The sequence below is a fragment of the Mesoplodon bidens genome (assembly GCF_964165515.1).
Source record: "Mesoplodon bidens genome assembly, chromosome: 8".
NCBI lineage: Eukaryota > Metazoa > Chordata > Mammalia > Artiodactyla > Ziphiidae > Mesoplodon > Mesoplodon bidens.
This window is the reverse complement of record NC_138165.1, coordinates 52,298,685-52,325,073: the sequence shown is the minus strand read 5'-3', so window position 1 is coordinate 52,325,073 and position 26,389 is coordinate 52,298,685. Positions and strand designations below refer to the sequence as shown.

The window sequence follows — 26,389 nt, the reverse complement described above, 5'->3', positions numbered from 1 at the left end:
CCAGGCCACAAATAGCACTGGAATGCCTTCAACACCTTCCATAGCTGCCATACTTAAAAGTTTATTTCCAAAATAGAACTACAAAAAAAAAAAAATTTTGATCAGACTGATGCTCCAGAATTAAAGTCAGAAATGTGTCATGGAGAGCAGTATGTCTCATCATAACATACATGAAGCTATGTGCTTATATGTCCTAATACAAACCTGAACTTCAGCAAATTGAAAACCAGCATTAGTAGATTCAACATCATTTTCATTTGCTAAGTGACATTAAGATTAGGAAATGATTCTACACGCCTCAGGTATTCAGTTATATGGTGATACATAATCTCAATTAGTAATCAAATATCTTTAATAATGCTATTGAATGCCTCTGGGGCATGCTACTATTTAGAAAATGCTATAGGATGCTATATGTTATTTCATCAATGATCTTTATCTTACTGTAACGTCCAATATAAGTTAAGTGATAAGACATGGTAAAGCACAACATTAGAGTAGGAAGAAGTGATTTACCTTTAAGAGGAAAAATCAGAAAGGTAGCTGTTGGTGGCTACTCATTGCTATTGCGAATAAAGAGATTCAAGTAATCTGCTTCAAGGCAGTTTATAGTCTGAAGAAAAAAAGTGTAATTCAAACCACACAAGAACCACTCCTTAACTTTTGGAAAAGTTGTTTTAAATGAAGTAAACTAGATAACAGAGAAGAAAATTTCGATAAAGTGCCAAGAGTTTGGAAATATAGTGTGCTTTTCCATTTCACAAGACCACCGGGTGGGAAGCTAATTTAAAAGGAAGCAGAAGTGCATTTGGGAAAAAGACAGGTTTTGCCTTCCAGAAAAATCTCAAGTCGCTGTATAGGAATTTGTTCTCTCTTGTGTGTACTTGGACCTTTAAAAAAATGTTATCAGGAGCTAGGATAAGATGTTTCTGACAGTGGCAGTTCATTCACAGAGGCAGGGTGGTGCAGTGCTAGATAGGGAAGATGGGTTCTAGAGTGATTGCCTGGGTTCAAACCCATCTTTTATGACCAGCTGTGCAGTCTCAGGCATGTTAACCTCTCCAGGGATCAGGGTCTTTGTCAGTAAAAGGGAAATTATTTGGGGACCTAACTTGTAGACTGGGCATAAGGAGTAAGGGAGGCAATGTAGGTAAAGTGTTTAGCACAAGGATTGCACATAGTAAGCACTCGATGAATGTTTCATATTTTTATTTGTATTTATGAATACATGTTCAATAATTTCCCAAGTCGTAAGCAAGATGCATGTATCAGGAGCAGAGTACATGGATGAAATGAATCTGAATGGAGAGAAGAGGAATTGCAGATAAAAACTTTCCTGGTTCTTTAGTTGCTACAGCACACGTGGGCAGAACTGTCCTACCACCTCCCTAAATGTCTCAGCAGCTCGAGAGCACAAAAATGTCTATCAGTTAGGTAACTACGTGGATCAGCGTGTGAATAATTTTGAATGAACATCACAGTTGATGTGGCTTTCTCTTTTCCAAAGGAACAAAACACAAAGCAGCGTCCCGAGAGAGAAGGAGCATTCTCAAGGACAAGTTCAAGGCCTGTTAGAAATGCCTGGGGGATGCCCACTGACCTGCAGTCTAAGATACAGATATTTGATGGCTACTGGCAATTGATTTTCAGGGAATTCCTTTGATAATAAATAATATGCTTATATTGAAATACATTAATTCTACACTATGAACTGACAACCTAAAAGAATAAAATGTTCAGCTATTATGTCATACAAAGGACAGAACTGGCGAGCAGGAGTGTTGACCTATACCTTGCACTAAATATTCTACTCATCTCCAGAAATTTCACTGGTAAGCATTTAATAAATTCAATTTAAGTAGGAACTTACTTGGTCATGTATCTCTTTTTAACTTGTTTGATCGGTTTACCTGATTCAAATCAAGATGTCCTGGAATTAAATTTCCACATGAACAAGATTCAGAAAAAAACATCCAAACTGATACTGAGTGAGTCAAAACGTTTTCAGGGTAAGATTTTTTCTCTAATATCAAGATTCATGATTCACCTGACAGCTAGAATGATAACTGAAGTTAATAAATGAAAGGTTTGTGGTATGAAAAATATTACCACATAACTGAGAAACAAAATTGGCTGGTAATTTATTTGAAACTCTGACTTCACTCAAAAGTAGAAACATTTTTATTACTTTTCTAAATAAAGTGGGTTTAAGAGCACCTACTGCAATGTCTCAATAGAGAAAGTACTCAATAAATGTCAGATTTAAATTTTAGTGGAATATAAGTGAGTGCTTTACAGTGCCTAACAGGAGTTTCAGATTTTTCATTTCACAGTCCTTGTTTGTGACAATTAATCCTATTGAAATCAACATTTATGTAGTGTTTCCTTCCTCTGTCCCAGTCCCAGTTCCCAGGAAAAGCAAGCGATCAATGAGCTATTGGTAAGGAGAATTAAGCATTATATCTTTGGTGTCTGCCTAGGAAATAAATTAAACAGACCGAGGTAAAAGAGCACAGGATCTCGAGAATAAGTAGCTCATAATTTCCTTCTGAATTTAAACTATTCTATATGTTAAATTGTAGACAGATGTAACAAACACACTTTATCAATGACACATTCGTAATCAACACATAATCAAATGACCATTCAACTTCATTTCCCAGCCTTAGAATCAATCAACCCAAAGATTGTTCTCACTTATAATTTTCATATTAACACATTCTCAAAGTATTACTAATGCTTAATATAAACAAATAAAAAGGCTTGTGGGGCCCAATTAGGGAAGGAAAATGAACTAAATTTCCACATATATCGTACTGATAGAAAATTCATGAAGAACTTCACTTTGATGGAACCTAATAACTGACAGTAGTAATGTCATGAGATATTTGGTCAGGAGACCAAAAAGTTAACACACTGGAAACTTGACAAGCTGGGAAGCCAACAGGAGGATAATTAATCACATGTTTAGAGAAACCATTGGATGGTTAGCATCTTGTTGCTAGGCAATGTTTCTAGGCAGCTGATCTTCTCACATCTTAAAGGACCAGAATATTTTATCTTTTTTTAGTACAGTATATTTTTCAAATTGATTGTCAACTTTGGGGTCTCTTAACTATCTATACACCTTGAAGTTTATGGACTAATTTATAAAAAATAAAGATACTGACTGGATGTCAATATGTATGACAGCCCTCACTAAAATAAAAGTTTTACACTCACCATGTAGTAAATGGTAGAGTTTGCATATGGTCATATAATAAAACCAATCAGAGAGGGAAAGATGCCTTCAATGATGTGCCTATTGTAGTTGAATAATGAATACAAAATATATTTGAGGTTGATTAAGATATTAAAGTAAATTTAGTTATGAAAATATCTTTAATCTATAACACATAAATAGGACTTGGTAATAAAGAAAACATCTATTGATATCTATCATACAAGACAAATGTCAGGGGGTTCCCTGGTGGCAGAGTGGTTAAGAATCCACCTGCCAATGCAGGGGACACAGGTTCGAGCCCTAGTCCGGGAGGATCCCACATGCCACAGAGCAACTAAGCGTGTGTGCCACAACTACTGAGCCTGCACTTTAGAGCCCGTGAGCCACAACTACTGAAGCCTGCGTGCCTAGAGACCGTGCTCCGCGACAGGCGAAGCCACCGCAATGAGAAGCCTGCGCACCGCAACGAAGAGTAGTCCCCGCTTGCCGCAACCAGAGAAAGCCTGCGCACGGCAACAAAGACCCAACGCAGCCAAAAATAAAAACAAATAAATTTTTAAAAAAGACAAAAGTAAGAAAATTGTGCCGTTTCAAACATTGAATTTTATCATACAAGTGTAAAAACTATTGGGATTTGCTATTCAAATTAGGTTGCCTTTAAAGTATCATTAGTTGAACTTTTGAAATCATAGCAATTAGTATCAGACAATTGAAGAAAAAGAAGACTGGGTTGGTTGGAATAAGAGCACTGTTATTAATCAACCTTGTTCTTTTTACAAATACTCTTAACACTTAACGTTGTAGGACTCACCCAACTTTCCCTGACCCTCAGGTGACTGTGGTCACTGTACTGCCTCTCTCACATGCCCAGTGAGGAATAAGGGACAGTGATCAGTACAAAGGCTTCCCAAGGATGGTTTTCAGTCACTAAAAAGGGTGCTACGTATTTAGACAGTCAAACTGTGACAGGAGGTATTCACATTCCCTTTTCTTCTTTTTTCTTGTTCTTTTTGCCTCTTCATTACTTTTCCCCAAAGAGCATTAATGTTAGGTTAATTTTTTCCTCTATATTAAAAACATTTTTTCAAGGCTCATTTTATTTTATTTTTTGGCTGTGCTGCGAGGTATGTGGAATCCTAGTGCCCTGACCAGGGATCGAACCCACGCCCCCTGCATTGGAAGGGCGGAGTCTTAATCACTGGACCGCCAGGGAAGTCCCTATATTAAAATGTTTGATACTAGACATCTTGGTTAAAATGAGAATTTTCCTATAATTTCCGCCCATCAGTATTTTGGTTGTGATCCTACATTCTTTCTTTTCCCACTTAGGGCCAGTACAGCATGCCAAATTTCTACTGGAGAAAAGCTGGAGATGGGTTAAGAACAGGGATGAAGCTGAGTTACTCTGCGGTTAAGGGTGGAAGGAGGGGGAGGGAGGGAACACAGGCGTAGCTCCAGCACGCAGTTGCAGATCAGATCTTGGATTGTGGGAACTAATATTGCTTCACCTTATGGCATTTCAGCTTTCTTTTGAATAATTAACCCATTACTTCTCTCCTTATGGGGAAGAATCAGGCTGCTGTCTTGTCAATGCTTCCTAATGAGGAATGCATGAATTGGAAAGAAACTATTTAAATTTAGAAAGTTGTATTTTAGTCTTCCAAATATTAGTAATTTCAGTAGCTCATTTGGCCTATTATCCACTTTATGCCTTTTCTTTCACAGTCCTAACACTTTTAGTTTATTCAAAACATGGCCAATTTATGAAAACCAAACAGAATCACCCCCAAATCGTGGCTTCCTTGATGTTTCGATGATGAAACGAATACAGCATTGACTGAATTTTTTATTGTTAAATTTTTCCATATACAGGTTCATCACAGCTTAAGAATTTGAAGATATTTTCAATAGCTGGCTTGTGTCATGTCATTTCATTGCGCTGGTCATTTAAATATATCTTTGACATGATTTGTGAATTTGGTGTAAGACTAACTCAAAAAATATAAGACAAGCACACTGATAAACACATGAATGATCCAATAAACAGGCAACGAAAAAGTCCTACTGAGCTAGGCAAAAGCATTATTTCTTCCTTGTTGAAGGTATCAGCATATGTTACATCTTATGTTGCACAAGTGTACTCATTAAATATTATGAAATGTACAGCAGGCCGGGAAGCTCTAACTAGCTAGTCAAAGTCACTCATACCTGTGTGTTCATATTTATGTCGCAGAAGGGAACTGCTTTTCTGGAATGTCTTGTCACATAAGTCACATGCATACATGCCACTCTCTGTCTTCTTGATCTTCTTTCGAGACAGACAGGAGTCGGAGTCTGTCATGTCATCTAGGCCTGACATGTAGTCTTGTGCTCCATCAAGCAATTCTCCCTGTGATATAATCACATAGTTCAACACAGTTGCTTCTCTTTGTGTTTGTACCAAACAACTTCGCATCGGCTGACATTTGGAGAACCTCAGAGGTGCTCGCGACGAATCGATCTAGTTTTTAAAAACTATTACTTTCCACAAACAATATATGAGGCTTCACATTTCAACAAAGATATAAACCTTCGCTGCCCTAGGTGGTAGAGCTTGCTGTTTTTCAGGGATAGAAAATGGTCAACTCTGAAGGTGAGAAAAACATAAACTCCCCCAAATTCCTGAATTTTCTTCCTATCAGGAAATATCTGTGAGTGAGAATTAAACATCAGAATTTGTGTATTTTCCAGTGTGCTTAACTTTAGGAATGATCCGTAGCTGTGGAAACCCCATTTTAACTGAATTTTATATTTAGGTACAAAATGTTATTATTATGCAATCTATTTAAATGTATGTCTACTAACTAAAGGCCTCAAGCTATATTTTTATATTTAATTTTCTAATTTGAAATAAGGAATATTAATAACACTTTTTTATCAATGTTCTATCTATGTTAAAACAGCCTTCAGCACTGAGCAATAATGAATGTGGATCAGTAAATTATTAAATTTCTTGATATTTATTTTGTCTTGATCCAAAGGAGTGCAAACTTGCATGATAACATACATTTCCATTTGCTAGCCCACAGTTCGGTTTTCTTAGACTACGTTTGCACTAATTAATACTAGAGGAGATTAAATAGGCTTAAATACATTTACAACGAGGGCAGATGTACTGTAAATTGGAATACCGGAACAGCTGTTACAGAGGTGCACTGCTACTTACGCTCCTATTTTGCAAACAGGGATTATACTCCATGATGTTAGAACATACCTGCTTTTGTATTTGAAAAACCATAAATTATTTACTAGCTTGAAACCTACAAAGGAAATCATGTGGAATGTACAAAATATTTTTAAAATGCTCCTCCAAATAAACTATAAAATGAAGTGAACATCAAATTTATACATGCATTATTGCAAATTGTGAGCATCTCTAAAAGTATGTGACTGTCATAAATGTTAACTTTTAGCATCTATGTAAATCCTACCAAATATTCATATCAATGTATAATTCTGAAAGCAGATGGATCAATCCAAATAAATCTCAAAAATAAATATTAAGTTCTTTATCTTTCTTAAGGCAAAAGTGCTTACGTAGCACAGTGTTCCACTGTTTCTCTGTTTATTCGTGTAGCTCACTCAGTTTTAGATTCAAGTTCAAACCCACTCTTCTATTTCTGCTGAGAACACGGCACTAGATTTTTTCACTAAGATTTTTTTCCTACATACACATAAACGATATAATTTTCACCTCCTCTCTTTCAAGCAAAAAGATATGTCTCATTACCTGGAATCCTGGTTTTCGCTGGTACTTTCTCCTTTGCTGCATATCAGCAAAAGTAGCTGCTCCAGTTGGGTAAGTATAGGCCATATGTGGTAGAAAGCTCATCTGATCCAGTCCTGGGTATGGTCGTAGCCCAGGGATACTAGTCTGGACTGGTGGCATGAAAGTGGCAGGAGGAAATGCACTTTGTGGAGGAAGAGCTGTGTATAGAGGTTTGGCACTAAATGGGTTCATGCCGAACACTGGGTTAGCGCTTTTGTTGTCCAGATTATTTGAATTTGAAAACTCCTTCTTGATAAACGTCAAGTTCAGAGGCTCATCTGAGTTTTCAGATGACGAAGAAACACTGTTATGGTCTAAATTTATGCTGCCAACTTTTGTTTTGTTCTTTGTGGCTATAATACTTTTGGGTTCTTTCATCTGTTTTGGTAATGACAAGTCCAAAGGCTCAGCCTGGAGCTCCTCAGAAGAGAAGCTGTTTGGAGTGTAAGAACTACTGTGGGAGTTTTTAGAAGATGTGGAGGAAAGATTTAAGGGAGAAGGAGTATTACTCCTTGAGTGGTCCAATTTTTCAACTGGTTTAATGTTGGTAAAATGGGAAGGTTTTGTTAGCCTGAGAGGAGGATCACAATTCGTAACACTGTTGTGGAGTTCTGCTATAGATGGCGACGTTATGGAGTCCATAGGTTTTACGGGAGACCTGGGTAATAAAGAGTCTTTTGTGGGAGGATTACTGTTGGGGGCTAACGGCTTGGAGTTCCTTTCCAGTGATGGTGACCTGGAATTTGAGTACTGGTAGACTTTTCGTTGCTCAAACCATTCCTTCACAAATTCCTGAGGAAGGCCCACAGCAATAGAAATTTTCAGCAGTTCATCAGAGTTGGGCTCCATGTTCATAGCATAATATGCTTTAAGTACAGACATGTGGTCCTTGTATGGGTTAATGGGGCTTGTCATTCCTTTCTCAGAAAGTACAGATGACAAGAGGAGGGCTTTATTATCAACAAAAACTCCGGCTTTGTTGGGGACTATGTTTTCATGGGGTTGTAGGACTGCCTTGATCTCTTCATTCATCTTACAAAGGTAACGTTCATGCTGATGCAAAGGAATGGGGCCAGGAAAACTTTCTTTACAGAACTGGCAGGAGAATGGAGTGGATATGTTGTGGTTCTCAATCATTTTGTCATCAGTGACCAAATCTATTAAAGTACGTAGCTTCTCTTTCTTTATGTTACTGATCTGTCTCCTTGAGTCAGTAGTCAAGCTCTGGAGGCAAGCTTTGGCTTCATTGACTTTTTCTAACGTGTAGTCAATAATACTTTTAGTGGCACCATTATGACTCACTACTGGAAGACCTACGGGTGGAATATTAGGAGAAGTAACTCCTTGTTCCTCAGGTTGAGAGCATGGATCCTTCATGTGATAACCTTTCAACTTGGAAATTTCTTCAGCCTTGCAGTCCATTTTTTGCCTGGAAACTGTGTTGTCCACAATCTGTAGAACCTTTTGTACCTCGCTTAAATTACTATTCATTGTGTGAAATCCAAGTAAAGGGGCTTCCATCCCTACACCTAAGTGCTGCATTGGGCTCTGAGCAGACGGATGAACTCCTAAAGGGCTGGTGGCTCCAAGGGCACCATTCATAAAGGGACTAGTGCCACTAAACCCGTGTGTGGCCATAAGAACTTTATTATAGTCATTGAAGTCTAGTGGTTCTGTTTTAATTTTAAGTAAGCCTGTTGGTTCAGACATACTAAGTGGTTTTCCATTCTCCAATTTGTTTCTTAACTGGGTAATGGCTGAATTAGTAGGAGAAGAAGAAACAGAATTAGGGGAAGAACCCGTCTTGATATTGTTTCTCATCCGGCCATTTACAGAGATTAAGCCAATACATTTCTTGCTGCTGATGTGTGAACTGTAGGAACCAGAGTGGGAGAAACGTTTCTTGCAGTTGGGGCACTCGTACGGTTTTTCACCTAAAATGACAATTAAAATTGACGTTACATTTTTTTGATTGGGTAACTATTGCAGTTGTCTACCAAGGCAAGAATCTGTGCAACCAAAGGAAAGGAACACAATGGGGCACCTCTACGTTCTTGGTGGTTAGATTAGAATTATGTGGCTATCACTGTTTCAGGGCTTTATCTACCCTGGAAGGACATAATTCAAGATGTTAGCAGTGGAAGGTGAGAGCTATCTGTGCCTTTTTCAGCCAAGATCCCAAATCTGGTCTTGCCATCGGCGGCCTCCTATTTAAACAGAGTGTCAGATTAATGTGTGGTCAATAGCACAATAAAGATGTCACAGTATTCAAAGGGAAGTGTAGCCATGGCTTTAATCAACTCTGTGAAGATTCCATTGACTCTACCAATCCAACTAGTCCTTTGAATAGCATCCAATTTGGTAATAAAATGCTTGGCAGAGCTATCAAAATAGTTATAAAGAAGAAATCTCAGTGGTAGGTTGTTGTTCTGTAATATACAGCTCTCAGGAATCAAGGAACACTTATCATACAAAAAGCTCTTTTCCAAAATTCTCCCACATTCTTCTTTCAAGGTTGGGTATCAAAAATGAATATCCTTCAGAATTTGCCAGCTGAGTTTCTTCAGGTCAAAACATTTAATCTGTAGAAGAGTTTTTAAAAGGACAAAAAGGAGCCTCTAGATTTCACAATAAATCAAAGCATTTGCAATTTTCAAGAAGTATAAGCACTCCTCTTCTTATTAGTAGCGCTACTGGTGGTACCATAAGTCTCATGATGACAAAGCAGGTGCACATAGCTTATGACATAAATGGGTGGATCCAAAAAACTACATACAGGATTGTGTAAATTTGACACAATCTTTAACAATGCCCCTAATGAAACAAAATGCAAATGTAAGCACCAGCCCCTCTGTTACTCACCACTGTGAATTCGCAGGTGTTCTTTCAGATGGTGTTTATATTTGAAGGCCTTGCCGCACTCTGTGCATTTGAACTTGCGATTACCTGCTCCTTGGGTCAACATTTGGTGCTATAAAAGGAGGAAGGCTGACATCAGTTTTGTGCAGGAGGAACAAAGGAAATTTGTTACAAATATTTTTAAAAGGCCTCTATTTTCAGACAGGCCAAAAGGTTTGAGTGCATGTTTATTTATTTGCCCAGTCTTTCAGAGTTGCAATAAAAGTGATAATGTTGGCAATAAAATTGGAACAAATAAAAAAAAAAGTGCTTTCACATGCGCATCCAACACTTGCTTTAGGATTATCTCTGTAGTCTCTTTTCCAGAATGTTTCTTTGAGTCGTTACAGATGAGAAAGCATCATTGCAAAGATGTTTGTGGTTCTCTGTGTTTACTGCAAATTCTAAAATCTGAAGATTCCCTATTGGAATGCAACTGTTTTGTCAAGGAAAAAAATTAATATTATCCTCAAAATCCTAAATAGTCTACCAAAAAAACTCCCCACACAAATAACTCATTTGATCATATTTTCTGTATTGAGGTAAAAGTATATCTTATAATGAAGCAATACCAATTTTAAAGAAGGAACAAAAGCCCCACACACATAAATTTAAAAATCCTTGACTATAACTATTTCATTACATGATAAGCATGTTTAAATACCCCAATTCACTGTGCTAGTAGCAAATATAAACTCTGTTTTTCCTGAGATGTTGCATGTAAGATCTGATTCATTATCAAATGTAACAGACAACATCTTGGGTTAGAGCTGCTTGAGCAGTTTTATCACAGGCCAGTAGGAAAGACTTCACCGACTTGTCATTTTCCTTTTTAGTAGTGTGCTAGGGAGTAGGGATGAAAAAGACAAAAAGTTTGCTGAAAAGACAAGTTAAAAGCAGCAAAGATATAATCAAACACAGCTGACCTTTTTGAACAAGGGAACAAAAGCACTGTGACTTAGAATTCTGAAAAAAAAAAAAAAGAAAAAAGAAAAGAAAGAAATACAGTCATCCACTCTGGATGCTCAAGGTAGGAGGCCAGCCTTTTTCAAGCAGCAATGACACAAAAGCCTTTTGCAAAAAGACAGCACAGAAACGGTATGACAACTGCTAGGGTGTGCTGAATCTTCCCACATTCCTAGTGAGACAGATGGTGTTACATGGGACACAGGGAGGTTTGTTCAAACAGCAGCAACCTTCAAAGATCAAGCAGAGCCCAGCCCGCCGAGCGCCATTGAGGGACCAGCGCTCATATGTTGCTGAGTTGCATAAACAAACAGCAACAGCTGCTTTGTCTCCCCCCACAGTCCTCAGAGGACTACTATAAACTTTAGTTGTGCCACTGTTAATATGATACAATCATTTTAATTTACTAATTGTAAATGCCATGAGCAAATGAGGGGACTTTTCAACACCAAAGCTACCATTCATAATGCGCCAACACAATCACACTTCTGCATGTGAAATTTAAAGCAGTTATGCTAGATAAATATCTAGGCTTGGTTTTTTTTCCTAGAGTTTTTGTGCATATAAGCAAGGGGAGAGAAACTGTTACATAAGTATAACTATGCAAGCATAGTTTTTATAACTGAACTTGGAAAAACATTCAGGTGACAAGTTCAATCAGATATAAATGAAATGATTTACATGAGCTGTTTTCTTAAAATAGTAAAATTCCATAATATAGTTATCATCGCCATTGCTGGATCATGTTTGCTTATTCTCATTTTCCTCATTCAAAGAAAATAAAGCCCATAAGAAAGAAACATGAGCATTTTAGACAATATCCTGTTCGATAATTTTAAAAACAGATATGGTGTCAAGGTTTACGGGTGATTCCAGATCTGTTGGGTCAGTTATTGGGACTTAAGGCACACCATTTCTGTTACCATATGAACACCTCATAATATCAACCTGCAGTCAATTCTCCCAGGAGGACAGAAAGAGCAGTTTTGCTAAAACATTTAAGGGACGCTATGAATCAATCCTATTCAATCATTTTAAGGATTTAAGATGCTATGCTGTTTAAGACAGAGTTTTTATTTTTAACACAAGTAAACCAAAAGAGGCAGAGCAATTTTAACATTTAGTAACAAACATGCATATCAGAAAGGGATCATTTTTATTGCATATCCAACATTTTAGTATTAATCCAGTTTATTTTATATAGATATGCATATATATTAGAGGCTTTTTTGATTTTCTTTAAAACACTTAATGAAATTTCATAAACTAGGAGCAGCTTGTAAAAATAGTCTAAGTAATTGAAGACGTTATGTGACAGATGAAAACAATGCACACTTCTTTTACTATGACTTAGATCTCATATGAAAAAAAATCTAAGCAAAACTAGGTGAAAAATGGAATTAAAATTGCTGAGATGTTTAATAATGTATAATTAAAATGCTACAATTTCAGTCACTTTTTGTGGAACATAAAAATGAAACTAAAGTGCAAATAAAATTTCTAAATTAGAAATTAACACACTCATTCGATCGTGAACATAAGACTATTAAATCATATTAGAAGAGACCATCAAAAAATCATTTAGACCTCAATTAAAGCTATTACCATTAAAAGATCTGCATCTTCAAAATGCCATGAAAAATTAATAATGATTGCCAATCAAAGCAATATCGTTTCTCTAAGGGGTTATTATAGAAAGAAATCACTTAAAACCAACCCCCCACCTGATCTGTCCCTGGCTTGTGCGTCACCATATGCCGCTCGAGCTGGGTGCGGTAGGCAAACGTGTAGCTACACAGAGGGCAGGAAAAGTTCTCTTCATTCTTCTCGTGGCGGTACTTGATGTGCTCCTTCAGTGATGTCAAGCGCTTGTAGCCCCGGTCGCAGTAGGGGCAGGTCAGCAGTTGGGCAAAAGCATCTGGAGTTCCAGGTGGCAGGTCTGTAGCCGAGAGACGAGAGGGAGAGAAGCAGGCCAAAAGGTCAGTAAATCAATGGCAGCTAATGGGCTGACTGCCCGGGATGGTATGACAGGAATCACTGCAATCTGCTCCACGAGAGTGCCACAGGCGCACGCGGCCTCCACGCACACCAGTCCCCTTGCACACCCAGGGCAGACTTGTCGAAATCAGCTCACACTGCGCTGGAAAATTAATTAATTACTGGAGCATTTGGGGGGAAATTTAAACAGCTGATAAATGAGGAGATTCTCTTTAGGTGACTGACAGTTCGTAGTAAACCTTTAGTCACATATGACTCAGGGAGTCATGGGGTGATGGAGCTTTTCAGGTGTCGGTAAAGAAGAACAAAGGTTAGGGTCAGTATCTCTAAACTTTTTTGTTTTCCTCAAAAGTGAAATATTTTGGAAAGATAGGAATCAATGTAGATATTTTTATCTCTTAGAAATAGGCTCTAATTGTTCTGGTTCTTTATTGGATGTACAGATGACACAAATTTGCTGACAAAAAAAATTTCACAATACCCTAAAATTACAGTTCTAATCTTTGCTCATGAAATTCCATGCCTCTGCAGCTGTTCTTCAAATTTTAAGGTAAACACCCAGGCATGTAGTGCATTTGTAATTGTAACAGCTGCAGAGGTCAGCGTCGTGGCTAAAAATGAATTACAGCCTCACCATTTTCTTCCTGCCCATTGGCCTCTGGCGTGCCAAGGCGAGACAGCTCCTCAGGGGCTTCTGGGTAAATGATGGCTGTGTCACTGCGCTGAAGGTACTCTTCGATGCTGACTGCATGGCCATCGTGTTCCTCCAGTTTTCTTTTGGCAAAGTATTCCTCAAAGTCTGATGTGCAATTTGCATTCTTAACTGAAATGGTAAAAAGGAGAAGAAATGTCTTTTCAGGGCCTTCTTCCTAGGAGCCTCGGTCTGCCTGCATCATTGTTAGTAAGACACATAGACTTGCAAAAAGATTACAAATACCTAGTTTATTTGTAGGAAGTGTTGCAGATGACCAGTTATTGATTGAATGCTTATTCTCATAATATATGCAAAAAAAGAGGACACTTTGCTTTAAGTTAAATAAGCATATTTTATTTTCCTCCTCTTGGAATACTAGTCTGCATGCTTCACAAAGAATCAAAGAAATTTTTTAATGTTTTTCAGGGAAAATTTAAAAAAAAACAACTATATTCTCAGATCCATAAACATGAGAGATAACATGAACTCAAAGCTACTTTAGTAGTCTATATAAAACTTCCTTTTCTTTTAAGAAAGGTATAATTAATGTTTTATAGTCCACTACACTTAATGTTCCTAACCACGTATACATCCTGTTGCTAAATATACGCTTTTAACCCTCCAGTCTCTGAACATCACAGACCACCAGGACTACCCAGTCCGAGAGAGATGAGAAAGGATGGATATTCCTAGAGAGATAATAATGGGACTTTGTTAAAAAATCAGGGAATGTGGGAGTTTATCTTTCCTTAAAATTTCAATGTTTAGCTCAGTATTTTAAAGCTGCTGAAAATAAAATAAAGCTCACACTGATAGAAATAAAAAAGTAACAGACGGAGTTAAGAAACTGGCTATGCTGCAGTGTGATTTCGATATGATTTTTAACTTTTGTAATTATGACTCTATTCCCATGACATGAATGATAGTTGTAAATCAACTTTAGCAACTCTTGTCCCAAGATTGTATATTAGAAACCACTATAGCTATGTTTCTGAAATAAGTTGTGGCTTTAAACATCCTAAGTAGAAACTTATGCATAAGACAGTGTTGGGAAAGTGGCTGCCACATTATTGTCTACCAGAAGTAAGTGAAGAAAAGTCTTTTGCTAGTACAATTAATGTTGGGGCCCTACTTTCATAGTTTTTGAGAACAGTTAACCTTGATTCCACTATATTCTTCATCTCACCTTCTCTGTCATAAAAGATATTATAGTACTTGCCATCCTAATTCTCCCTGGCAATTTGTGGCAGGGTGTTGTTCAAGCAAGCCAGTCAATTTTTATTTTGGGCTTTCACTGTTATGAACTGTTATGAGAAGAACAGAAAGTGGAACCTTCCGTTAATCAACAAGTATTTACTGAATGCCTGGTATGAGATAGGCATCATGCCTTGTTTTGATAAGCAAAAAACAGATCCAGCCTCATTCTTTAGGAAGCCATGAGAATGATCAATACAACGGATATTGTCTCAAAAAGTAGATATAATATGACAAACTCAAATAAGTGTTATGAAAGAAAGTTGTACGGTTGTATTGCAGAAGTAACAGGGGGACCTGACGGGGACCTGATGGAGTGTAGAAGATCAGGAAAGCCTTAACTGAGAAGCACGAAGTTAACTAACTTTAGAAGCTGGGGTACAGCAGTGGTGACTAGAAAGAAAATGGAGCATTTCAGGATCTGAAAGGACATTGCTAGAGTGTGGAGAGAAAGGGGAGCAGCATGATGCAAGTGTGAAGAGGAAGGTAGGGACTAGACCCTGCAGTGTGTGCTAGCCCTGTTAAGGATTTGAGTTTTCTTCTAAGAGAAACAGGAAGCCATTGAAGGGTATTAAGCAGAGAGGATGGTTGGATGAAATTATAGATTACCTGCATTTTAATATGACAACTCTGGCTACAGTATGCTAGGGAATGCAGGAAGAGAAAAGTAGATTCTGGGAAACCAGTTAGGAGTCTCTTGCCATTGATTAGGTGAAAGATAAAAGTTAAAGAGTTGGTGATGGAGACTATAAGAAGTGGCTGGATTTGAGAGATACTTAAAAAGTAAGATTGCTAGATTTGGAGAAAGATTGGGTGAGCCAAGGAGGGAAAGGCTAAGACCCTCCCTTAGGTTCAGGCTTTTTGAATTTGATGGATGGTAAGGGACATTCACCACACCAGGAAGCACGGGAATTCTAAAAAGATTTGAAAATATGAATGAATACATTGGATCAAATAAAATAAAGCTGGGGAGCATTACACTTTGTAGACTATTAAACTAAGTGCTAACTCTCTGAATACTGTGATCTCAAGCTTTTCTCTTTTGCCACTTCAACTTCTGTTAATTTTAACAAGAGCAATGGTCTGATTCCAAGATCTGTACTTCCTTCAAATGTAGGTTTGGAATGTGGAATAGTGGATTAAGATTTTATATCTTGAAATTTTGCTTAAGTCTTTTCTTTGAAGAATATGGACATTGATTAGGATCACTTTCCCTCTGGTCTGTTCATGTTGTCATGGATGTTTTCCAAAGGATACTTACTGGTGGTGATTGTGATGGTGTCATTTAACTTGCGCCATTAAGTCACTATGGGGTATGAAGGAATTGCCAGCTTGCACAAAATATTTGTTCATCATTTTGGATCATCAAAATGACTTCAGTTCTATCAAAAGTCACCTTTTGTTTTACACGCAAGAAAAGATAAAGGGGACAAAACATGTGGGTCCAAGATGAACCTTTTATGAACAACCTGACTGATCTGACCAGGGACTGACTTCTTTTTCAGCACTGTGGCAGCAGAAAGTAAGGTAATAGCAACTTTCTAAATCCAGATCTACTTGAACATTGTCAAATGTTTAAGACACAATTTATTTAAGTTTTTCAAGAACACTGTCCCACTTGAAGATCCTGAGTGTAATCTAGTAAACATGGATGGATGTACATTTAATATCATGCTAATTTTATCTGGATATTTCAGCAAGTATCTGAATTATCTGGCTATCTTTGCATGAATTTTCATTTGCATATGAATGTTTCCATCAGAAATGTAATCAAATGCAAATTCAGTTGGATTTGCATTAATAACCTTTCCACTTAAAAGGGAGGAAAATTCTGATTTTTCTGGATAGGCAAACTAAATTGCATCTAGATACACTATTGGTATTTGGAGAAGCAATTCACTCGCTAGATCAGATCTGGCCATACTAGATTTCTATGTCAAGTGTGATAGGGACAAAAGATATCAAATCATGTGCTCTCATTAAGGATCATCTTTGTGGCCTGAGCATCGAATATATTGCCTAGAAATTAGTAGGCACTCAAGAATCATTTATGGAATGAATGTGGAATAAGTTATGTCCTTAACACTGATCTTGGTGCAGAAGTCTTCTAGTAAAAGGAAGCATAAGACAAGACACCTACAGTTGAGCTAGGAACTCAGACCTACTATTCAAGTAACTGTAGAACAATTACATGATAAACTGTGTATTCGTGATCATAAATACTTGCAAGAGTTTTGATAGGGCTCAGATGAGTATTCAGAAAGGGTTTCATGAAGAAACCCAATCATTTAAATTTATTTGCTCTATCAAGATTTTTTTAATGTGGTATAGATATGCTACTAGTTATATATCTCAATATCTATAGTCACTTAAGTGGGCTAGAATCTAGCCTTCTATGAACTAGGTATGACCATCATGGATATAATGTGTTTTTCCCTGGTGTTGCTATGGATACTAGCAATATATGGTTTTTTCTGCCCAGTACCATGACATTCTCCTTTGCCTGGGATGGCTCCCCACTGTCCCTGTTGCCAAACCTTACGGTACCCAAGCCAGCTGCCATGTTGTTGCATGATCCTGCTCCCCTAGTTACAGTGGATTAATCTGCACCTGAACTGAAGCAATCTTAGCCCTCCATCCTCCAGGTCAAACCGTTGACTGGTCCTGTGGTAGCCAATTAATCCAACTGAGTTCAGTCAATCCCTTCCCCATGATTTTAGAACATGGTTCCAAAGAGATCACCAAGGCAGATTTATTTTTTCCAAGTGACTGCAGCTATAAGATGTAGAATGAAAGAACTGATAAATCCCATGTAGAATAAGAAGATTTATGAAGAGAGAAAATGAGCAGATATACAGAGAAAAGCAGAGACAAAATGGCAAGTCCTGACAGTACTTTTCTAGCTACACTTGTTCCTGAGGTCAAGCAGCACCTGCGTCCTTCCAGAGAGCAGAAAAATTCCCTTTTCTACTTTAGGCTATGTTGTATCTCAATCTCCTAGACTCCAAATTGCCCTGTTACAATTCTAGAACAAATGATGGAATTAAATTTTTATTACTCTCAAAATTGTTAGGAAGGATAATGTTTGGATTCTATTTGGAAGTCTGCATTTTTGGTTTTTACAAAGATTTTGTAATACTGTATAGTGGACTCAGAGATGAGGTAGAAAATTTGCTAGAAAGTTATAAAATTCCTCACTGCATTTTTCTAATGTAAAATAAACCTTATTTTCTTTTTTTTTTTCCCTGTCTTTCTCTTCACTCCTTGGTATCCTTGGAAGAATTGCCAAAACACACTGACAAAGTATATTTGCATGGTATTTATGATCAAACGATAGCAAAAATTCACAAGAAACCTCAAATAATTTCTTCCCATACCTTCTCCAGAGATTTTGCATTTAGTCCTAAAATTTACCCTAGTGTCTTGCAAATATCTCAACCTTCCCTAAGGTCAGGTAAACTTTCCTCTACCCCAAAACAGAACTTCATTAATTAAAAATGTTTCCTCATAGCCAAGTGTATTTTAATATTGTTAGGGTAAATTTCTAGGTCCCTTAAGTCAGAACAGCCTCAAATTTCTTGTAAATATGTTGGTTATGCTTACTAGTTAATAATACTTTCATATATACCCTTATCTCTATCTTAGATATTGATATTTTTGGATAGATAATGATGAATATCAATATGGACTGACTTTTCAAGTTATTGCCTAAAAACAAGCAATGTTAACATCTTTAAAGAAAACCTCTAAATAAAAGAGTTATATTGGTCTTCAAATCAGTCAACTGCTGCTCTCCCCATAATTGACTTGTTTTAGGTATTTCTCAAAGATTCTTAATACTTTTACAAGTAGTTATATTATGATGAGGCCTTGATACTTATTGCTCCTCTTTTTCTGTTTCCTCCTCTTTACTTTTATTCCCTCACCATTTATTTTCTTTACTTTTTACAAGCATGTGTTCATGTAGGAAGACAGGTGCTCTATTAACACTGGTCTATTACCCAGCATGTTTTTAACATTCACTTAAAAATTAAAGAAATATATTTGAATATTATGCTAAGCCACTTTAATAAACATCAACATGAATAAATAATTCTTTTGGAAGAGAAAATATCTTGGAGGGTCTAGAAGAGCTGAAGTAAGTATATGTAAAAAACTGAGTAGAATCATTCATCCATCCCTTTGTTTAATAACTGGTTATTGAGTGCCTACTAGTACCAGAGAATGTACTTGGGGACGAGGACACAAAGATATTGACTGAGAATTGTTTTCCTGCTTCTATGATTCTCATATTTAGAGACAAGTACATAAAATGGTTGTTATTCTGCAGTATACAGACATATAGATACATGTATATCAGGGTAATATAAATACATATATACACAGAGAGTCACACACAGAGACACACACACTTCCTCAGTCTAACATCGAAATTATGCATTTATCATATCATCTGCTTTTACTCACTTCAAATGTCAAGGCAAAGGGACCTGAAATCTACGTAACTGTATTCATCATCTTTTTGAAAAAGTCTCTTTCTCAGCAACATTTTAGATGGTAAGAAAACACAGAAAATTATTTTTAATTTATTCATTTGTATTAAAATTTTTCGTTTAAAGAAAGCTCATATTCAGCATTTGTTGAGGTATATAAATCCTCATGGCTACTTTGTTTAAAGTTGACTAATTAATGTAATATAGGCATTTTATCACTAAAAATGCACGTGTGCCTTTCTGTAGAAGGCTTCTGAAATACATACTGGCACCAAATATCTAAAAACAACCATGAGGGAAGATGATCTTTTTCTCATTACACAGCTACATGGGCAGCCCAGCAGAGCCTCCGACTGCTACAGAGGTGTGTGTAAAGCCAGGTCAAAAGTGACAAAGTTTTCTTCTCTTCCTGGGAATTAGTAGAGCTTCTGGGCCAGTCTCTCCATGCCTGATCTGACATGGCTTTCTCCTGGGAGCACATATTCAGATGCCAGTGAGAGTTCCCAACGTGTGAGAGCTTCAGGAGAAAAAGTTCCAAAGGGATGGGAATCTGTAGTACTGTGCAGGATCAAATATCTCCCTAAACAGCAGGAAGCAGCCCAGTCAGGGACAGAGTCTAATTTTAAAGTGAGATTTTTTATTAGGGGATTCTGAATATCAGATTTAGAGACTACTAACCCTTAGACAGTTTTGATTGCTATTTATTGGTACAAAGACCACGCCTTTAAAACAAAAATTCCCGTAGATAATATGTTTATCTTTCATATACCTGTGAAACCTAAAATTTTGGAATTGGTATATTACCAAAAAGACTCAGACTATTTTATTATATTTTAGAGAGGTTTATGAAGTATGGTATTTTTGTCCAGTAATTCAGTGCTCTTTCATATGCTTTCTGTAGAGACATATGACACCTAAGGATGCTCTAGGACAGTGGTTTTCAAAATGTGGTCCGCAGGCCAGCAGCATCGGTATTACCTGGGAACTTGTTCAAAATGCAAATTCTTGGGGTCCACCCTAAATGGACGGAATCAGCCATCTGTTTTAACAAGCCCTTTAGGGGATTCTGATACATGCCCAGTTAAAGAATCACTACTCTGGGAATTCAATTCTCTGTCTCCCCTGGCTAAATAAGGCATGCAGTAACGTGGTTTTGGGAAACAGCACAGAATTACTTCCATGTCAGGGAGCCTTTCTGATGATTTCAACCTGAGTTCATACCCTCCTTCTACAGAATATCATCTGCATATCTCAATTGTTGAATTTATCAATCACATTATAATCTTTCGTTTACATGCCCGTGAGCTGATAGAGGCACGGAGGGTCTTATTCACCTTTGTATCCCAGTGCCTAGGGCAGTGTCAGGCACACAGCTAATGCCCACTAATTGAATGATTAGACCAGGTTTAAAATTATTAGACTACTCATTTTGACTCAGCTACTTATGTTTTTTAATCTCAGTATCTTCTTCTGTAAAATGAGCTAGTATGTGCTTTCTAGGGAATCTTCGAAGTTTCAGAATTGCACCATTTCAATTAATTCTTTGCCCTAATCAATTTGCTTTTTTATTCACTGGCTAGGCCTAGAGAGTTTTATCTGTATTCTTTTCAATTAAAAACTCAAAGCAACACAGTTTTCTGATGGAGGACCCATATACACAGATTAAGAAAAAATATTTCAGAGGTGCCTGGAAACCACAGACAATATCACAAGGAAAACAGTGCTTATTAAATATTTGCTGAATGAATGAAGGAGACACTCAAGAAGCTTGGGATATCAGTTATTTCTTGTGGGAACTCTTGCTGTGAAGTGGAGATAGCTGTTCCTAACTGCGAACAAAGCTCATAAAACCGCAGCATTCATTCGCCAGGAAGTAACAGGCTGTTCTTGGTGTACACTGATTATAGTCTGAAAATGACCCTCCTGTCTAACCTGCCAAGTGCTACTTCTGTCTTTCTCTCCTCAGAACGTATCTCTTTCTATACTTTCTTTTTAGAAACTCATTCTATGAAATTAACTAAAATAATTTAAAAGGATAATATGCATGACAGATCTGACTGGAGGACAAAACTCTTCCAACATATAAAAATGTGACTAATATTATACACAAGAAGAAAATGACATGCTTTATAAGAGCAGGACTCTCTCCTTGTTAAGTATTTAGGTACTAACTGAATTATCTGATAAGCTGATCTTGAACATTTTTTTTTTTTTTTTTTTTTTTGCTGTATGTGGGCCTCTCACTGTTGTGGCCTCTCCCGCTGCGGGGGATGCGCAGGCTCAGCAGCCATGGCTCACAGGCCCAGCCACTCCGCGGCATGTGGGATCTTCCCGGACAGGGGCATGAACCCGTGTCCCCTGCATCGGCAGGCGGACTCTCAACCACTGCACCACCAGGGAAGCCCCGATCTTGCACAATTGATTAACGCTATACATCCAACTCAACTCTTGCTGAGAAATACCTTATGATAAAACTTGTATGGCTTCTGTTACCCATAGAAGAAAGCTAGCTGTATTAAAAATTTTAACTTAAACTCCATATAAGAGCAATAAGAGGAATTGGAAGCTATAAACCAAGAAGACAACAAAGGTACAAAAACGTTTTCACTCTTTTCTCCACTTTCTTCTATACTAATGATATGACACACAAAATTCATGCTTAAAGAGGCTTAACTGACTGCTAGCCTGCTAACCTTATCATTCCTGTTACCAATTTGGGGGAGTTATACTGTGTATCACGGTGTTTCTGGCTCAAAAAAAGATTTTCAATCTAGGTCTAGATCTTTACCTGGGATTCAGTTGCTTCCGAGATACTGCCAAAAGATCCTGTACACTTGAACAGAATTGGTGTTTATATGTGGTACTTCAGGTGGGTAATCCCTGACCCCACCCCTTCCCATCCTGCTCATACTCAGAGATTATCTTAACACCTTTTGTGAGGTAGAAGCAGGACTGCCTACACAATTTGCCAGGTTCAGTGCAAAATGGTGGCAGTAGAGCATCAAACCAAGGGCAAGGCCCTTCCAGTGAAGGCCCCTGTGTGACTGCACGTCGCACACCCAGGACCCTGGCCTTGGGTCTAGGATCAGGAGACAGGAGACCTGAGAACCTCCCCCTCCCATGGCAACTCACACAGCCCATGCTTTTTGTTTCCTTTGTTCACGCTTCCCAGTAAAATCTCGTTAGAAGAAAGGGTAGGGTGGGTGGAGTCCACAATTTCTAGTCTAATGTCCTCACTTAACAGACAATACAACTAAGGTACAGTGAAGCTAATGATTCATAGAACATTACACAGATAATTTCTGGTAGGGCTGGATGGGGAATTCATGTATCCTGACTCTTAACCCGTTACTCTTTACACTATATCATAATGAGTCCATATGAGAGAAAGACAGAGAGAGAGACAACCCCATTTTTTTAGTTTTTCTTCTTGCCTAACTGATTGGATATAATTTCAATAGGTCCTAGATGCTGCAATGATTGTTCTGACATTGTAAGTAGCTCTGAACAGCAACATTATAACACCGTAAAATTAATAGGAAGAAAGGCAATGTAAATGCCAACTTCAATGTAAATAAAATATCATATTTTAAACTTTTTTTCTCTATTTTTCTTTTCACGTCCTTGCTCTTCTGAATGCTATGCACTTGTTTTATTTTTTGACTGAGTGACCTGCACCTAAGTTTACTGGGGTAAAATGGAAAACATCATGGAAGTTCTTCAAATGCTCCACTCACAATGCCTATTTAAAATTTTCATTTAGGGCTTCCCTGGTGGCGCAGTGGTTGAGAATCTGCCTGCCGGTGCAGGGGACACGGGTTCGTGCCCCGGTCCGGGAAGATCCCACATGCCGCGGAGCGGCTGGGCCCATGAGCCATGGCCGCTGGGCCTGCGCGTCCGGAGCCTGTGCTCCACAACGGGAGAGGCCACAACAGTGTGAGGCCCGCGTACAGCAAAAAAAAAAAAAAAAAAAAAAAAAAAAAAAAAAAATTTCCATTTAATATTTAGGGATTGTATTTTTCTCATTCTGATATTTCCTCATTTTAATCATGTTGCAAAAGGCACTCAATTCAAAAATAACTTTATGAAACGTCTTGCAAAGGAAGAATTTATATTAACTACTATGGTTTTAGTAAATTAAAAAAATGTCTTAAGCTTAATTTAGGGCTAGAGACCAAGATACACTTTATTCACGGTTCATTTTGCTTTCCCATTTCACATATTACTTGTTTATCCCCCCACATGCTTAATGATGTCCTCCTACATGAGTTCCACTTCTTCAGATTAAATGAAACTGTGTCATCTCTTGATAATATTCCATCCCTCACAGACCCTTCCAGCAGAGCCATTCCCACCTTCATCTGTCTTAACACGCAGAGCGACACACAGATGGGTCAACAAACTCCTTCATTCATACCCCCATTTCAAACCAGAGTGCCTATTTTATTAATTTGTTCATCATTTCTTTGTTTATTCATTTATGCTTTGTTTCAACAAGCAACCTGTTTATCAATCATCGAGGCTGTATAAACACTGCACCTACCAAGGGGAAACATGGGGAAAAGCAAACTTAACCTGGACCCTCAAAAAGCCTCCAATCTGTAATTTTTTGAAATCTATGTCATCCATTTTCACCATCATGTCTTAGGACACAACCTATACAGCTCAAATAAAATGACACTTATCCCATGAATATGTTTACCCCAGGCTGTCATTATTGTCATTCTGGGAAATTTCATTACTCAAAAGATAGTCTGTGCAGAATCCTGGCTGTGTGGTGCTCTAATCTTCTCTAGTCCAACAACAGGGATGGCCAGCCACCCCTTGGTATGGCTAACCCTGGGACAATGCCATCTCTATGAGTGAAACTTGGAACTTTCACTCTCTGATTTCAACCTATCGCCCCACCCCATCATTCAGTTCCTCATCCCCTGAAACAGGTACTTCATTGTGATAATCAGGCCCTGACGAGTCCCTCAGGCTATTTCACCCATTCTGATTTTGCTTGCCTCGGTTCACCTTGAAGCTGGAAATCACTTCCATCCCCGCCCCTTGTTCTTGTGTCATTCTGGCCTTGCCAAATTAAAATCCAGCCCAATTTCTCTGTTCCTAGAATATAAAAAATGTTTAAAGAAACGTAAATAATTGTATAGCCTTGTTTCAATCTATCAAAATAGGATATTCATTCATGATGATAATTGAATCTCCATACATTGTCCACAGCAATTACTCTAAATTTCCATTCCTGAAGATTCCAACCCTATTCCCATTCCCATACTGTCAATTGATGATATCTTTTCTTACTTACTTCAAAGAGTGCAACTTAAATGATGTGAGAGGCCCGCGAACAGCAAAAAAAAAAAAAGATATACCATTTAATCGCCACAGTCAGACTCTGTAAACAGGGAATCATTATTTCCACTTTACCGATGTAGAATGAAGGCTTATTCTACACTCAAGTTCATGTAAACTAGTAATTGGTAGAGACAAAATTCAAATGTAGTTTACCTGACTGTAGAATCTAGAGCATCCCAAAACAACTTTTGCCTTTTTATCTGTAAAAGCGTTTATATATTATTCCTAAAATATTGGAAGCATGTTTAACGACTATTAGTTACAGTCAGTACAGTTAGTTCTTGGACAATAATTTTCTTGTGTTATATAAGATTAAGAACTGAGACCTCAACTGGCCTTACCCAGTTCCTAGATGTAAGGTGTTTTCCTCTTCCCAGGAAAGGAAGCAAAGATGCAGGTGGTTATTAATAGCCCTTTAAAACAAGAGTGCTAGATTGTTTGAGAAAAGGTAACTCTCACACAGTCAAAGAGGAAAACATCAGGGGCTTATTTAGGTCTTGATATGCACGTGGAAACACATTAATGCTAATGATCACCGTGCACCTAAGATAGATCCTTGTTACTACTAGCATGTAGGCAAACACATGTTTATAATGCTCCCAAGTTTTTCCGTTTCTCTAACCTTCTTAGAAAACACCTTTTAAAACACACTTTTGAAAATTCTACATAATAATTTCATTCTGATTTTGAACCAGATTAATATCTGGAAGATGTAAAGTTCTTTGTGAAAAGGTGTTCTTTACGTGTTAAAGCATACATTAAAAAAACTTTAAAACATTAAAACCAACGTAGAAACATTAAATGCAATGTAGAAAGTTATTACTATAAATCAGGGTTTTCAATGCTTTATATGCTGTAGATCAATTTTGCAATGCTGCTAATCTAACTTTGCTGTAAAAAAGTAATGATAGTCTGTTTTTCTTTGCCTTTAACAAGTAGATTTCAGAGACTTAAATCCTGGTTTCACTCTCTGAAGATACTGGACTTAATCCCCTTCACAGGGAATGTTTTCACCTATTGTGACTTCCTTTCTCAGAGCCCATTTCTTCTCCACCTAATATTTGTTCATTCATTCATTAGCTCATTCATTCATTCATTTTACCAGTCATAATGCCCACCATGTGTGTTCACTGCTGTACTGAGCACTTTGAGGCAAACAGAGACTAGCCCTTTTATCAAAGCAAATATTTGGGGGGCACATACTAAGGTCATACTAATTTACCCCTATTTCATAGCTCAAGAAACTGCTTGTCTCCATGAAATTAACTAGGTGAAATATGTGCAAACAACATAACGAGGAACAATTCAACATGCTAAAATTAGTGGTGTGCACCTGAGGGCTGTGGGATTTCAGACAAGGAAGAGATATATGTGGTTTGGGGTTGTTCAAGGATGACCACATTAAGGAAATGGGAGGTGAATTAGCCTTGAAGAACAGAAAGGTGGGTAGAATTTGGATAATTGGAGGAAAGGGAGTGAGAGATTAGGGTCTCAAGGGATAGCATGGGCAGAGATTCAGAGGTTGGTATACATGTGATTCTTTTTTGATATTACCAAGGGATTTGGTCTGACAAGAATGCAACACTGTTGGTATGAAATGGACGGCACTCAATACCTGTCTGAAGAATGTGGATTTTGTCTTATAGGTACTGAGGGACAATGAAAGATTCTAAGAAAGGAATTTGGACCATGAGAAAAGG

At 37.7% G+C, this 26,389-nt stretch overlaps 1 protein-coding gene across 4 annotated transcripts in view; it reads right to left on the bottom strand.

Annotated features, from left to right (window-relative positions):
• Positions 1-26,389, bottom strand: part of ZEB2 (zinc finger E-box binding homeobox 2) — a 131,307-nt gene that overhangs the window by 6,304 nt on the left and 98,614 nt on the right. For all 4 annotated transcript variants that reach the window (XM_081241586.1, XM_081241583.1, XM_081241584.1 and 1 more), the window contains 5 exons: positions 13,528-13,716; positions 12,620-12,834; positions 9,894-10,002; positions 6,993-8,965; positions 5,432-5,612 (listed from right to left, as the gene is read on the bottom strand). In XM_081241586.1, coding sequence (XP_081097712.1) covers positions 5,432-5,612; positions 6,993-8,965; positions 9,894-10,002; positions 12,620-12,834; positions 13,528-13,716 — 2,667 coding nt within the window. The remainder of the gene's footprint in view (positions 1-5,431; positions 5,613-6,992; positions 8,966-9,893; positions 10,003-12,619; positions 12,835-13,527; positions 13,717-26,389) is intronic.